Source organism: Heterodontus francisci, chromosome 2 (assembly GCF_036365525.1).
Source record: "Heterodontus francisci isolate sHetFra1 chromosome 2, sHetFra1.hap1, whole genome shotgun sequence".
Taxonomy (NCBI): domain Eukaryota; kingdom Metazoa; phylum Chordata; class Chondrichthyes; order Heterodontiformes; family Heterodontidae; genus Heterodontus; species Heterodontus francisci.
Window position 1 is genome coordinate 206,205,488 of NC_090372.1, and position 16,469 is coordinate 206,221,956.

Consider the following 16,469-nt stretch of genomic DNA (forward strand, 5'->3'; position numbering starts at 1 on the left):
ATGTTGAGCACTTCCCACACCTTGACAGTCACCTCTCTCAAAAGGCAACCATCGACGAGGAGATCCAACACCGGATCAGCTGCGTCAGCTCAGCCTTCTACAAACTACGGCAGAGTGTGTTTGACAGCAAAGACCTCCACAAGTCAACAAAAGTCCTCGTCTACAGAACAGTTGATGTCACCATACTCCTGTACTGCAGTGAGATCTGGACTGTGTCATCGACACATCAGAGCGCTGGAGAAATTCCATCAGGAATGCCTCCGCCGTATCCTCCAGATTCAATGGGAGGACCGTCGAACAAATACTAGTGTCCTTCTTGAAGCCAGCTCCACAAGCATTCAGGCAAAACTCCTGCAACACCAACGCTGATGGACTGGACACTATGTCCCGATGACCGAATACCATCAACCCCGTCAGGTCCTGTTTTCTCAACTCTCAAATAGCCGGTGTTCCAGGGCAGTACAAAGAAAACGCTTCAAAGACATTTGGATAAGATTTATTTTCATTCTTTCTTGGGATATGGCCGTTGCTGGCTTGGCCAGCATTTATTGCCCATCCTTAGTTGCTCTTGAGAAGGTGGTGGTGAGCCACCTTCTTGAACTGCTGCAGTCCATGTGGTGAAGATACACAAAGAGTACTATTTGGGAGTGATTTTGACCCAATGACAATGAAAGAATGGCAATATTTTCCAAGACAAGATGGAGGGGAAACATGAAGGTGATGGTGTTTCCTTGCACCTGCTGCCCTTGTCCTTCTAGGTGTTAAGAGGTTCATGCACCAACCTTTAAATATGGGCCTGATCTCAGCCCAACTTGAACAAACCTGGTAATAGCTGTACAGCCTCCCTGATAAAGACAAATTGTTAAGGAACAGGGTTAAAATTATGACCTCAAAAAGCAGTCAATCAAGCTAAGTACACCAGTCTTGCTGTGTGATACCTGGCTGCTGTGCTCCAGTGTAAATACCGCACGAATTGGTAGTACTGCCACTAACCTGGTGATAGAGATTCTCCCAGAAGTCTTGGGTCATTAGACGGAACAGGGAGAGAAAGGCCCAGCCGAAGTTATCAAAACTGGTGTAATTATAATCAGGATTGCTTCCAGCCTTCAAACATACAAAGCTGGGAGGGCATTTTCTGCGAAAGGGGAGAAAAAAACATATACTCAAAAACAATTTACATTGATTTAGCACATTTAACACCAAAGACATCACAAAGCATTCTACAAAGGTTAAGGCATAAAGAAGATAATAAGTAGGTTATAGGAATGGACTTTAGTGCAAATGTCAAGAGACGTGACTGAAAATTTGGCCAGAAAAGATGGGTTTTTAATGAAGAGAGAATTAAGAGAGATACCAGTAGTTCCAGAGAGTAGGACGGAGATATTTCAAAAATCAGCACCAATGTTGGGACGAGGGGATGGGATATCAAACAAAAGATCGGAGCTGGAGGATTAAAGGATGCAGGAAGGGATGTAGAATGTGAGTTTGGTTCAGTGGTCGAATTCTTGCTGAGATGAGGCCAGAATGAGTTCAAACCTTAGTCTTTCAGCTGATGTGCTAAACTGAAGCCCCCATCTGCCTGTGTCGAGGACATAACAAAATGATACCATGGCATATTTGAAGAAGACCAGGGAGTATTCCTGCTGTAAAAACAGAAAACGCTGGAACACTCAGCAGGTCTGGCAACGTCTGTAGAGAGAGAAACAGAGTTAACATTTCAGGTCAATGACCTTCCATCAGAACAGCTGAAATGTGAACCTTGTTTCTCTCTGCACAGATGCTGCCAGACCTGCTGAGTGTTTCAACATTTTCTGGTTTTGATTTCCGATTTCCAGCATCCGCAGCACAGTGGCGCAGTGGTTAGCACCGCAACCTCACAGCTCCAGTGACCCGGGTTCAATTCTGGGTACTGCCTGTGTGGAGTTTGCAAGTTCTCCCTGTGTCTGCGTGGGTTTCCTCCGGGTGCTCCGGTTTCCTCCCACATGCCAAAGACTTGCTGGTTAATTGGACATTATAAAGTGCCCCTAGTATAGGTAGGTGGTAGGGGAATATAGGGACAGGTGGGGATGTGGTAGGAATATGGAATTAGTGTAGGATTAGTATAAATGGGTGGTTGATGGTCGGCACACACTCGGTGGGCCGAAGGGCCTGTTTCAGTGCTGTATCTCTAAACTAAGCAGTATTTTGCTCTTGTGCTAGCTTTCTAATGTCCTGGTCAGTATTCATCACTGAAACAACACCACCATTACAGACTAACTGATCATTCATCTCATTTTCTATTTGTGGGAATGATTGCTGTATTTCCCTTACAAAACGGTGACTCAAAAGAAATTCAGTGGCTTTGGGGACATGCTGAGGATGAGAAAGGTGCCAGGCAAATGTGTTCTTTCTCTTACATAGGCTGGAGGAGGTACAGCGACAGGGTGTGGCAAGGTCATGAAGTGATTTGAAGATGGGGAATAAAGATTAGTTCGTTGAATGCATATGAAGAGTGGATGATGAGCAGTCAGCAAGATCAATCAAGTACAGAGATGGCAAAAGCATGGATAAGGTTCTTTAGAGTTATACAGTCATACAGTCAGTCATTACGGCATAGGAGGACATTCAGTCCATCAAATCCATGCCAGCTCTCTGACCAGCAATCTAGTCAGTACTATTTCCCCATTCTATCCCCATAGCCCTGCAAGTTTATTTCTCGCAAGTGTCCATCCAATTTCCTTTTGAAATTATTCATCATCTCTGCTTCCACCACCCTCATAGGCAGCGAGTTCCAGGTCATTACCATTCGCAGTGTAAAAATGTTCTCCCTCACATTTCCCCTGAATCACTTGCCCAAAAACATGAAATCTGTGTCTCCTAGTGAGAGCGAGCTCTGAGTAAGACTGGCAGAAGGATAAAGAGTAACAGGAGAGTACGTCTGAGACCAGCAGTGAAAGACAGAGTTGCTCGAAGCTGGTGATGTGATAAACAGCTCCTGGGGTGGGGGGCGGGGGGGGGGGGGGAGGGTGGTGATGGTTCAGAGTAGACAGACTGTGCTCAGAAAAAAACAGGAAAAAAAAATCAAAGTGTGACATCAAAGGAAAGCAGGCAAGTGATTGGTTGCTAAGTATTCCTCTCTATTATCTTCTTTCTCTAAACTTGCTCATTGGTTTAAATTCGAAGCTGTGAAATTAAAAATTTCAATCGGGTAAGTATAGCAATAAATCAATTAATTAACAAGAGTAATAGTACAGAGCAGGTCCAGAGGCATTAATTAACATTAATAGTTTAAACAAGGTACTAACTAGATTCTTAAAGGGGAAATAGAGATTTTTTTCTGAGATCATGAATGGGCAGCTGAGATCTGTTGCTTGCAATTCGCAGGCCATGTGGGAACTTCAGGACATTTCATGGATCTTAGGGGATCACATGTGTAGGAAGTGTCTCGAGCTACTTGAATTCGAGCTCAGGGTTTCTGAGCTTGAGGGGCACCTGTAGTCACTGCGGAGCATCAGGGAGTATGAGAGTTTCCAGGATTGTACGTTCCAGGAGGTGGTCACCCTACAGAGGATAGCCATGTTGAAGAGTAGGAAGCAGCAGGAGTCTTCGGCGTGTGTGCCACTCTCAAACTAGTAGTCAGCTTTGGAGACTGCTAGGAGTGACGGCACCTTGAAGGAGTGCAGTCCAGACCACAGCACAGTGGGGATCAGCAAATAGTAGGAATTCAGTTATTGTAGGAGATTCCATAATCAGGGAGACAGACAGAAATTTCTGTAACTGTCATCGTGAGTCCTGCATGGTGTGTTACCTCCCTGGTGCCAGGGTAAAGGACTTCTGGAAGAGGGTGCAGGATATTCTGCAGCGGGAAGGGAGTGGTACAAATTGATACCAACGACATAGAGAGGGCAGGTATTGCGGTCCTATGGTTAGATTTCAGGAGCTAGGGAGGAAAATGTAGGACGTCGAAGGCACTAGCGAGAAATAGGAGGTTAGGAAGGATCAATGCATGGCCAGAGGCATGGTGCAGGAGGGAGGGCTTCAGATTCTTAAGGCATTGAGACCAGTTCTGGGGCAAAAGGGAAGGTTGTACCTCAACAGGAATGGGACTAATGTCCTTTCGGGGAGGTTCACTAGTGGGGCTGGGAGTGTTAAAACTAAATTGGCAGGGAGTTGGGTCCAAGTATATAGAACTAGAAAAGAGGAATAAGGTGCATAATGTAAGAGTGTTGGATAGTTCTAGAGAAGGAAGTAGTATCATATTAGATAGGAGCAGACTATGTGAGGAACACAAAGACAGGTTTAGAATGCATGTATGTTAATGCACAAAGTGTGGTGAATAAGGTTGGTGAGCTACAAGCACAAATAGCCGCATGGGAATATGATGTAGTGGCAATAATGGAAACGTGGCTTAAAATGGTGAGGCGCTTAATATTCGAGGATGCAAAGTGTTCAGAAAAAATAGGGAAGGAAAAAGGGAGGTGGGGTGGCAGTACTGATAAGGGAAGACATTGTAGTGTTGGAAAGAGAGGATGTTCTTGAGGGGCAAGGGCAGAATCCATTTGATTAGAGTTGCGAAGTAAAAAGGGGATGATCACACTACTAGGGGTATTCTATAGGCCTCCAAATAGTGAGAGAGAGATAGAGGAGTAAATCTGCAGGGAAATCACAGAGATGTGCAAGAACTATAGAGTGGTGATATTGGCGGACGAAATATTGATTGGGATAATTTTAGAGTAAAGGAAAAGGAGGCATTTCTGGATTGCGTTCAGGAGAACTTCCTTGAATAGCATCTTCTCGGTGCAACTAGTAAGGAGGCATTGCTGGATCTGGTGCTGGGGAATGAGGTGGGCCAAGTGTACCAGGTGTCTGTAGGGGAACACTGGAGTAACAGTGATCATCGTATCATAAGGTTTATGCTAGTCATGGAGAATAGCAAGGAACGACCTAAAGTAGAACTTCTAAATTGGAAGAGGGCTAATTTAAATGATTGACAGGAAAAACTCTAACAGAATAATGGGTTATCTTTAAGGAGGAGATGCTTCAGATACAGGCTAGGTACAGTCCAACAAGGGAGAAAGGTAGGGAAACCAAAACCAGGGCTCCTTGGATGATGAGGAAGATAGAGAATATGATGAAACCTAAAAAGAGGGTGAATGATGCATAGCAGGTGAATACTCCAAACGAGAACCAGGCCTACCTACTACAATAAGTTGGCAGGGGAAGTGAAGGGAAATAAAGCTGGCAAAGAGAGAATATGAGAATAGAATGGCAGTTAACATAAATGGGAACCCAAAACTGTTCCACCACCATGTAAATAGTCAGCAGGTCGGAAGAGATGGGGTGGGTCCTATAGGGATAAAGAGCTAAAGAGGGTGATATATGCTTACAGGCGCAGGTCAAGGCTAGAATACTTAATGAGTAACAAAAACAGAAAATTGTGGAAATATCAGCAGATCAGGCAGAATCTGTGGAGAGAAAAACAGAGTTAACATTTCGGGTCTGTGTGACCTTTCATCTGGTGTCCTGGCCAATATTTATCCCACAAACAACATCTCTACAAATAGCTTATCTGGTCATTTCAGAGGAGGTTTATGAGATTGATACCTGGAATGAGCGGGTTGTCTTATGAGGAAAGGTTGGACAGACTGGGCCTGTTTTCAGGCTCAAAGGGCCGAATGGCCTACTCCTGCTCCTATTTTCTATGTTTTTTTCTAAGTTTCACTGGAGTTTGGAAGAGTGTGATGGGAGACTTGATTGAAGTATATAAGATCCTGAACGGTCTTGACAAGATGGATGTGGAAAGGATGTTTCCTCTTGTGGGGGAGTCCAGAACTAGGGGGCACTATTTTAAAATTAGGGGGTCACCCTTTTACGACAGAGGAGACTTTTTTTCTCTCAGAGGGTTGTATGACTTTGGTACTCTCTGCCTCAGAAGGTGGTGGAGGCAGGGTCATTGAATAATTTAGGCAAGGGAATCAAAGGTTATCAGGGGTAGATGGGAGTGTGTAATTTGAGACACAAACAGATCAACCATGATCTTATTGAATGGCGGAGCAGGCTAGAGGGGCCGAATGGCCGACTTTTGCTCCTAATTCATATGTTTGCATTTACCTCATTTGTGGGAGCTTGCTGTGCGAAAATCGGCCACCACATTTCCTACATTACAGCAATACCTACATGTCAAAAGTGCTTTTTGGCTGTAAAGCACTTTGGAATGGTGTGAAAGGCACTATATAAATGCAAGTCTTTTTTTTCTTTAAAGGGAAATTGTTGGATGATTCTGTAACTTCTATGTTTCCTCACTCAGTCACAATTCCCATTGATCTCCTTTACCATCCTGGATTTGCATTGCTCTTCCCAATGTGGCTCAGTCCATAATGTTGCACAGCGTAGATTTTTTTATTCTTTGATGGGATGCGGGTGTTGCTGGCTAGGCCAGCAGTCACTGTCCATCCCTAATTGCCCTTGAGAAGGTGGAGGTGAGCCGCCTTCTTGAACCGCTGCAGTCCATGTGAGGTAGGTACACCCACAATGCTGTTAGGTAGCGAGTTCCAGAATTTTGACCCAGCAACAGTGAAGGAACAACCAATTGCTACAGCTTTAGCAAATGCAGTGAGGTTAAAAAAAACTCGCAAGTTACATCTACCTCTACTTATGTATTAAAACACTGATTGTATACCTGAGAGATTGTAATTCTCATATTACTCTGTTACTTTTGAAGATCACTTGTTTACAGTTACTTGTAATTTGCCTATATACCCTGCATCTCTGCTAAGATCAGAATGTTGTAGCCTCAACCTCACGTGTCTACAAAGAATCTTTCTGTCCATTGATTCGCAGGTTTCACCACTGAGTCATACGTTTCCAACTCAGCGTTATCCCCCATTGACTGTTAACTTGGTTTTGACTCCAATACCTTTCCCATCCTGCTCCCAACTCCCGTGAACACTTTTGCTGATAATCAGGTAAAGAAAGCTCTGCGTTTATGTAGCACCTTTCGTAACCTCAGGGTGTCCCAACGCACTTTACAGCGAATGAAGTTCTTTTTGCAATTTAATCACAGCTGTAATGTAGGAAATACGCCAGCCAAGTATGCGCACAGCAAGATCCCACAAACAGCAATGTGATATTGACCAGGCAATCCGTTTTAATGATGTTGGCTGAGGGATAAATGTTGGACAGACTGCTGGGGAGAACTCCCCTGCTCTTCTTCAAATAGTGTCACGGGATCTTTTGCATGAGAGGACAGATGGGGCTTCGGTTTAATGTCTCATCCGAAAAACGGCACCTCTGACGGTGCAGCACTCCCTCAGTACTGCGCTGAAGTGTTAAGAAAATAAGGGGTGAACAGAGAATCAAGACACACTGTATACATTAGCAGGGCCCTTGATGATCTGTTTGAGGTTGACTGCATCAGAGCCAGCTTGCGGTCACTTAAGAAACCAAGTGACTGTCTGCCCTCTGCACTGGAAAGGCCGATGTGGCTGTGCCACTGGAGCCTCTCGGGCAATTGAAAAGCTGTCAAGCTCAGTTGTGTTTGGTGGCTATATGGATATTGTGTTCTAATCTAGACATGGGATAATCAGGTCGTTGATGGAAGTCTCCATGGGTTTGCTTAGCAGAAACTTGGCCATTATATCTCCTTTACTATCATGTCTATAAATAAGTTTGGACTAAGCAACTTCTGTGCACCACTGTTGAATGTGTTGATTTGTACTAATTCGCTCCTTATTATACAAAAACCTCATCCTAATTTTCCCCAAATATTTCCTACATGCAGCTCACCCATTGTCCTCCCTAACCCCACCTGAGCTAAACACTAAAGGCCAAGTTCCCAACTTTTGTCAGTGCCATTCTCTGTGATGTGCGCTTGCATCAGATTACATGAGTCTTTCCCTTCTTTTCCGAACCTCCTTCTCCTCTTCATAAAGCACTTCATCCCATTAAAGTGCTGTTTCTATTACATTGACTGAGAATCATGGAATCATAGAATGATACGGCACAGGAAGAGGCCATTCGGCCTATCATGCCTGTGCCAGCTCTTTGGTAGAGCTATCCAATTAATCCCACTCCCCTGGTCTGTCCTCATATCCCTGTATTTTCTTTTCCTTCAAGTATTTATCAAATTCTCTATTGAATCTACTTCCACAACCCTTCAGCAACTTGCTGTGTAAAAACAAATTCCTCCTCTTGCCTCTGGCTCTTTTACCAATCAACTTAAATCTATGTCCTCTGGTTGTCGACTCTTCCGCCACTGGAAACAGTTTCTCTTTATTCACACTGATAATCCCAGAGAGAAAAAAAGACTTGCATTTATATAGTGCCTTTCACGACCACTAGACATCCCAAAGTGCTTTACAGCCAATTAAGTACCTTTAAAGTGTAGTCATTGTTATAATGTAGGCAGCAAATTTTGCACACAGCAAGTTCCTACAAACAGCAATGTGACGATGAACAGATAATCCAGGTTTTTTTTTCGTGATGTTGATTGAGGAATAAATATTGGCCAGGAGACAGAGAGAACTCCCCTACTCTTCGTTGAAATAGTACCAAAGGATCTTTCACATCCATCTGAGAAGGCAGATGGGGCCTCGGTATAAGTTTGCATCCGAAAGATGGCACCTCAGTGTAGCACTCACTTAACTCTGTGCTAAAGCATCAGCCTTGATTTCTGCATTTAACATCCTGGAGTGGGATTTGATCCTTAGTAGTGGACAAATTATTGGAATCTATTCTGAGAGACAGGATAAACTGTCACTTAGAAAGGCACAGATTAATCAAGGATAGTCAGCATGGATTTGTTAAGGGAAGATATTTCTGAGCAATTTGATCAAATTTTTTGAAGAAGTAACAAGGAGGATAGATGAGGGTAGTGTAGTTGATGTGATCTACATGGATTTTAGCAAGGCTTTTGACAAGGTCCCACATGGCAGACTGGTTAAAAAAATAAAATCCCATAGGATCCAGGGAAATGCAGCAAGGTGGATACAAAATTGGCTCAGTGGCAGAAAACAAAGGGTAATTGTTGACAGGTGTTTTTGCGACTGGAGGGCTGTTTCCAGTGGCATTCCGCAGGGCTCAGTACTTGGTTCCCTGCTTTGTGTGGTGTATGTTAACGATTTGGACATAAATGTAGAGGGCATGATCAAGAAGTTTGCGGATGACACAAAGATTGTCTGTGTGGTAGATAGCGAGGAGGATCATTGTAGGCTGCAGAAAGATATTGATGATCTGATCAGATGGACAGAAAAGTGGCAAATGGAATTCAACCTGGAGAGAAGTGTGAGGTGATGCATTTGGGGAGGTTAAAAAAGGCAAAGGAACACACGATTAATGGGAAAATACTGAGAGGTGTAGAAGAAGTGAGGGACCTTGGAGTGAATGTCCACAGATCCCTGAAAGTAGCAGGACGGGTCGATAACGTGGTTAAGAAGGCATATGGAATCCTTTCCTTTATTGGTCGAGGTACAGAATACAAGAGCAGGGAGGTTATGTTGGAACTGTATAACTCACTGGTTAGGCCACAACTTGAGTACTGTGTGCAGTTCTGGTCACCTCATTACAGAAAGGATGTAATAGCACGAGAAAGGGTACAGAGGAGATTTACGAGGATGTTGCCAGGACTGGAAAAATGCAGGTATGGGGAAAGATTGGATATGCTGGGGTTGTTCTCCTTGGAACAGAGAAGGCTGAGGGGAGGTTTGATTGAAATGTACAAAATTATGAAGGGCTTGGATAGAGTGGAGGTGAAGGGTCTATTCACCTTAGCAGAGAGGTCAGTGACTAGGGGGCAGAGATTAAAAGTGATTGCTAGAAAGATTAGAGGGGAGATGAGGAAAAGTTTTTTTCACCCAGAGGGTGATGGGGGTCTGGAACTCTCTGCCTGAAAGGGTAGTTGAGGCAGAAACCCTCAACTTGTTCAAAGGAAGTCTGGATATGCACCTCAAGTGCCGTAATCTGCGGGGCTACGGACCAAAAGATGGAAGGTGGGATTAGAATGGGTGGAATGTTTTTTGGCTGGCACAGACACGATGGGCCAAGTGGCCTCTTTCTGTGCCGTAAACCTTCTCTGATTCTAACACTGAGTCAGAGGTAAGAGTGTTACCAATTGAGCCACAGTCAATATTAACAAGAAGCTTATAAACCTCATGCACTGATAAAGGGTAATTGCATAAAACCCCATGAACAAAGTTATCGCTCATCTTGGTTTTAGCCTGGAATTCTGCCCATTTTTTATGAAAACTGGGCATCAAGTATCTGGTGTTCCACATTTTATACGTTTTTTAATCTTTTTTTAAAGCGGATTTATTTTTCTCATCTTGAATTGCAGATATTTGCAGTAAAATATCAGAACTTGACCGACTTCAACTATTGCCACTGTCACAAAAACCATCATGTCTTCGAAACGAGGATCAGCACCACTGGCAAAGAAAGAGGGAGAGTAGCTCTAAATCCTCAACTTCCTGACTCAGAGGTGAGAACGTAGTGAGCTGAGCTAAGCTGACACACAAGGAACATTTGAACTGAAATAATTGATGGAGTGCTAACCCTTATTAATAAGATCCACTTTCTCAAAAGCTTTATAAATCAGAAGATTGTTTACAAAAAATAGAAGTTCCTGCCATTGTACACTGAAAACATGCACGAGCTACCTTGGAATCATTAGCCTGAAGCAGTGATCTTAGCAAGAAAAGGATCAGCTTAGTAGAACTTAATTTCTCAAAAGAACTGTGGAACACATTTTAAACTTCTCTCACTCAGAAAGGATGGACGTTGGGGCGGGGCTGGGGGATGGCGAGGGGAGTTGGGCGGGGTGAAAGGGAATTCTGAATATTTCAAGCCCTAAATTCAATAACCCTTTTCAGGTTTTAATATAAAACAATGATCAAAGCCCCCTTTGCACTTCAGTTACAGTAGAAGATTGCAAAATGGGGCCTACTGATTTTATGAAATACTTCTAAGTTTACCAGGTAACAGTGCTTTAGTTGGGCAGCAGTGAACACTGATCAATATCTGAGCTAATCAGATTTGTACAGGCATCTAACGTAAGAATATTGATAGAATATTGATTTGACAGGACTTGGTTCAGCATGTTGACTGAGGCCTAGGATGCAGTTGCAGCACTCTCATAATTTATTTTGTGTTTCTGCAGGTTTTTCTCTCTAGAGAGCTAGTAGTGGTTTTTCCTCACGAATATGGCCTGTATACCTGACTAGGGAAGGGCTGAGCAGACCTCACATAAAGTAATTTTCACAAGCAGCAGCCGCCTAGCTAGTGTTGCTATGGTGATGGTAGCTACCTTTATCCATGTAACGATTACGGTCTACTTAAACTGTCTGTAGCACGGAAGAAAATAAACAGATTATCATGGCCACCTCAGTTTGGATTTTTGTGTCGAGAAGGAGTTTTCGTTCCTGAGGTTTTGGCTTTCTGCATTGACACTTTGCTGCTTTTTAAGGAGTTGAGCTAGATAACATCTTTATAATGCTACCCCGTCTTTTTTTTTTAGAGATACAACACTGAAACAGGCCCTTCGGCCCACCGAGTCTGTGCCGACCATCAACCACCCATTTATACTAATCCTACACTAATTCCATATTCCTACCACATCCCCACCTGTCCCTATATTTTCCCTACCACCTACCTATACTAGGGACAATTGCTAATGGCCAATTAACCTATCAACCTGCAAGTCTTTGGCATGTGGGAGGAAACCGGAGCACCCGGCGAAAACCCACGCAGACACAGGGAGAACTTGCAAACTCCACACAGGCAGTACCCAGAATTGAACCCGGGTCGCTGGAGCTGTGAGGCTGCGGTGCTAACCACTGCGCCACCCCAAATGCAGTTAAATGCAGTTGATTTTGAGCCTGCTCTGCCATTCAGTTACAGCATGACTGATGTGTACCTCAACTCCATTTACCTGCCTTAGCTCCATATCCATTGATACACTTAACCAACTATCGATCTCAGTCTTGAAATCTTCAATTGGCCCGGGGTGGGGTGGGGGGGCGGGTGAGAGACAGTTTCAGGATTGCCACTGTCCTGTGTGTGAAAAATTGCTTCCTGATTTCCCCCTTCAAAAGGCCTAAGCTCTAATTTTACCATTGTGTTCCCTTGCTCTGGATTTCCCCGCATCTACTCTATTGATTCCCTTTCTCAGTTTAAATCACCTCCATGTTATCACCTCTCAAACCTTGATACAACCTTTCCCTGTAATTTGACCGTTTAATATCTGGTATTGTTCAATTGAATCTGCATTGAAACCCTTCAATACCCACTAAATCCCAACCATGATGGAGCCGTTGATGACCGGTTCCACCACAGTCTAAACTGCAGCCACAGAAGCTCAGATGGCTTACACCCTGGCTCTGGGTGAAAGAGGCTTTAAAGACACATCACATCAGCCCAGCCCTCTACTCCCCAGCAGAGCTTCCGGGGCGCTGAGGCACCGCTCTCCCAGGACGGTAGCATTGGCTCCATCCAGACACAGATTTGCCCGACATGTTCCAGATGAGCTTGAGCAATTTATCGCAGTTCTACCCGCAGCGGCAGTGAAGCTGTTCGGGGTGGGGTCCCCCCGCATCCCACTCCAGCCGTCCAATATCGCACTTCATCAAAAGCCATGAACCCTGGGGCTCCCAGTGCTTTGCCACGGACTCCTCACGTCGCCTCTGGCTCTTTTGCCAATCAACAGAAATCTGTGTCCTCTGGTTACCAACGCTTCTGCAACTGGAAACACTTTCTTCTTATTTACTCTATCAAAACCATTCATGGTTTTTAAAAATACCTCTATCGAATATCCTCTTCACCTTCTCTATTGTAAGGAGAACAATCCCAGCTTCTCCAATCGCTCCACATAATCGAAGTCCCTCATCCCTTCTACTATCCTAGTAAATCTCTTCTGCACTCTCTCCAAAGCCTTGACATCCTTCCTAAAGAGTGGTGGCCAGAATTTTATAAAGGTTCAGCATAACTTCCTTGCTTTTGTACTCTAGTCCTCTATTAATAAAGCCCAGGATCCCATATGCTTTTTTGAACAGCCTTCTCAATTTGACCTTTGAGTCACATGGCAGGGCCCATGTCCAGGTTGCACTGCTGACGGAGCCAGAGGTGCCATCCTTCAGATCAATCATTAAATTGATGCCTGTTCTGATGGTTCAGGTGATTATTAAAGATCCCTTATGTTGCCAGTCAGAGAGGAGCAATCAGCATTCTTGTGTCTTAGCCAACATTCTTCGCTTAGCGATCACCATTCTCCTCATTTGCTGTCTGTTAGCATCTTACGAGGCACAAACTGATGGCTGCATTTGAATCAATCAACTTTACAGTAATTGACTGCTTATTAAACGTTATGACATTTCAGTTGACAGTTTAAATGAATATTGCTCCCATTCCTGTGAATAATTCTGCCTGAGGCTTGAACCTGTTTCTTTCACTCAGATGTTAACATACCTGCTGTGCATTTGCAGAACGTTCTGTTCTCATCCATGTCTTTGCAACCTCTGGATTTGACCATTCCACCACACTTCTGGCTGGCCTCCCAGGTTCTACCTTACGGAAACATTTTAAAGCCTGCTGCCCAGCCCTAACTTGCACCAAGTCCTGTTCACCTATCACCCACTGTGCTCGCTGACCTACACTGGCTCCCAGTTAAGAAACGCCTCAATTTTAAAAAGTCATCCTTTATTTCAAATCCCTCCACGGCCTCACCCCTCCCTATCTCTGTAATCTCCTTCAGCTCCACAACCCTCCCAGATATCTGTGCTCCTCTAATTCTGGCTTCTTGGTGCATCCCTGATTTTAATCAGTGTGGGTCATTTTCCAAGTATGTGTTGGTGGTGGTGAGCTCCCGGCCCATGTTGGGAAGTACGCCAGCTACTCTACAGTACATTCACAACTGCATCAGGTTCCACAACATCTTTCACCACCCTGAAAATGACCCTTTACTGAAAGAGAAGGTAAATGGGATTGAATCAAAGAGCATGACTTGAAGAGTTAGCACCGATAAACGCAGTGTGGGTCAAATGGCCTCCTGTGTGTCATATCTATGATGAGGCAAGTAATAAGAATATAAGATAAATGTCATTCAGTCTATCAAACCCAAAGTCCATGTACAATGGTTCTATCGTGGACTCTTCCTCATCCCGCCACCTGTCAATCGGCTACATCGAGGGTATAATAAGCCTGGGAATTTCCATAGAGCCTCTCTTATGTACCTACAACTGACTACCCTCCAATGAGAAGACTTCCATTCTCTAACCTTTATGAAGCCTCAAGCTTTATGAATTTTGTACTTGTGTGAGACCACTTCTGGAATACTGTGTACAGTTTTGGTCTCCACATTTAAGAAAGGATCTACTTGCATTGAGGCAGTGCAGCAAAGGTTTACTAGATTGGTCCCTGGAATGAGGGGGTTGTCCTGTGATGAGAGGCTGAGTAAATTGGGCCTATATTCTCTGGAATTTAGAGGAATGACAGGTGATCACATTGAAACATACAAGATTCTGAAGGGGTTGGATAGGGGAGACAATGAAGGATTGTTTCCGCTGGTCAGGGAATCTAGAACAGGGGGGCACAGTCTCAGGATAAGGGGCCGATCATTTAGGACTGAGATGAGGAGAAATTACTTCACACAAAGGGTTGTGAATCTTTGGAATGCTCTACCCCAGAGGGTTGTGGATGCTCCATCATTGAATATATTTAAAGCTCGGATAGACAGATTTTTGGTCTCTCAGGGAATCAAGGGGTATGGTGAGTGGGCAGGAAAATGGAGTTGAATCCTGAGATCAGCCATGATCATTTTGAATGGTGGAGCAGGCTCGATGGGCCACGTGGTCTACTCCTGCTCCTGTTTCTCGTGTTCTTGTGTTTGCGTCTTCGTGTCTTATGCTCAGTGTCTAATTTAAATTTGCACTATAATCTCTTTCGTCATTTTATCCCTCCTGTCTTCCACCCTATCATAGACATTCCCTTTCATTCTTAGCCCCTCCCTCCTCCACCCTCCCTTTTTCTACTTCTGCACTTACTTAAAACCTGTTACATCTCTAACCTTTGCCACCTGAAATGTTAACTGTCTCTCTCTCCATAGCTGCTACTTGAGTGTTTCCACCATTTTTAGTTATTATTCGAGATGAAATAGTTTCTTTACTTCAGCTTTGTTACTTCAAAAAAAAAAAAACTCCATATCATCTCTTCCAAAAGATTGATGCCAAGAGCTATCCTTTTAAAAGTTTACTTTGGGACCAACCAATGTTGCTGCTAAGCTGTGTGGGTGTGCAGTCAGGCAGCAGCCTGCAAGGTACTGCGCAGGCCTTGCTCTGTGATAACTAATGTGTGCACCCAGCCAGGCAAAAGAATTTAAAGGGACCACACACTAAAGAAAACAGGCTGCACACAACAATTACATTTTAAAGGAAACAAAAAGCTATGGCCTGCATATTGCCCTGTGCATAAACAGTTGAATACAACATGATTGTTCTACTTACCCAGCATCTGTGTTGTTTCCACAAAGTAGGGCATCCTTTTTGCCCTCAACGTAATAGTGGTTCACTAAATGAAATTAAATGCGACATTAGTATACAATATTACTTGTCAGCTATTGAGCAAAAACATGTCAAATCCAAAACTTTGGTTTGTTTATAGAGTGCAACTTGAGGTTATAAAGCAACTTTAGCATAGTAAAATGTCCCAAGGTGCTTCACAGAAGCATTATCAAAGAGAATTTGACACTGAGCCACATAAAGAGATAATAACACAGGTGACCAAAAGCTTGGTCAAAGTGATAGGTTTTAAAGAACATCTCAAAAGGAGGAGAGAGAGAGGGAGAGAGGAGGAGAGGTTTAAGGAGGGAATTCCCAAGCTTCAAGGCCCAGGCAGCTGAAGGCACGGCTACCACGGACCGACAGAGATCAGTAATGCACAAGAGGCCAGTATAGGTGGAAAGCAGAGTTTTTGGTGGGTTGTAGGGCTGGAGGAGATAGGGACAGCAATGCAGTGGTGGCTGTTTGCAACATTAATGTAAAGTTGCTGAATGAGTTCATGTAAGATTCTTTCCCACTGCTATTTTAAGAGAGGCTGCAACACTCATATGGTGGACAGAATGTCATACAGTCCCATTAAACATGTGAAAACCAGTTTCCTATTATTTCTAAGCTCTACTGCATCCCAAAATGAGATTGGCATGAGTGATGCTTTCAGCTTTGGCATCAATGTGGACTTTTGATCATAGATAGGGACTGGGTCATCACTCCATCCTTGAGGGATGTTAATTTAATTTGAAAGGAATATGGCTGCCTCTGAGTTTATATCTATATGGATGCTTTTTGGAATACCAAATCCCAGCATCAACCATAATGGAACAAAAAAGCCATTGAACCAATCAAGCTCTTTCCACAGACCATGTACAATCTAACTTATCATGGACTCTGCCCCATCTATTTAAGCTCCTTCTGGGAAAGTTCTCCATAAGTACTCCCTGATCACTAAAG

At 43.8% G+C, this 16,469-nt stretch overlaps 1 protein-coding gene across 1 annotated transcript in view; it reads right to left on the reverse strand.

Moving 5' to 3' along the window:
* The window catches only part of scn5lab (sodium channel, voltage gated, type V-like, alpha b), a 371,240-nt gene that overhangs the window by 297,603 nt on the left and 57,168 nt on the right, over positions 1-16,469 (reverse strand). Inside the window, exons 7-8 of the mRNA XM_068015187.1 lie at positions 15,468-15,531; positions 994-1,135 (exon numbers count right to left, since the gene is read on the reverse strand). Of these exons, the coding sequence (XP_067871288.1) occupies positions 994-1,135; positions 15,468-15,531 (206 nt within the window). The remainder of the gene's footprint in view (positions 1-993; positions 1,136-15,467; positions 15,532-16,469) is intronic.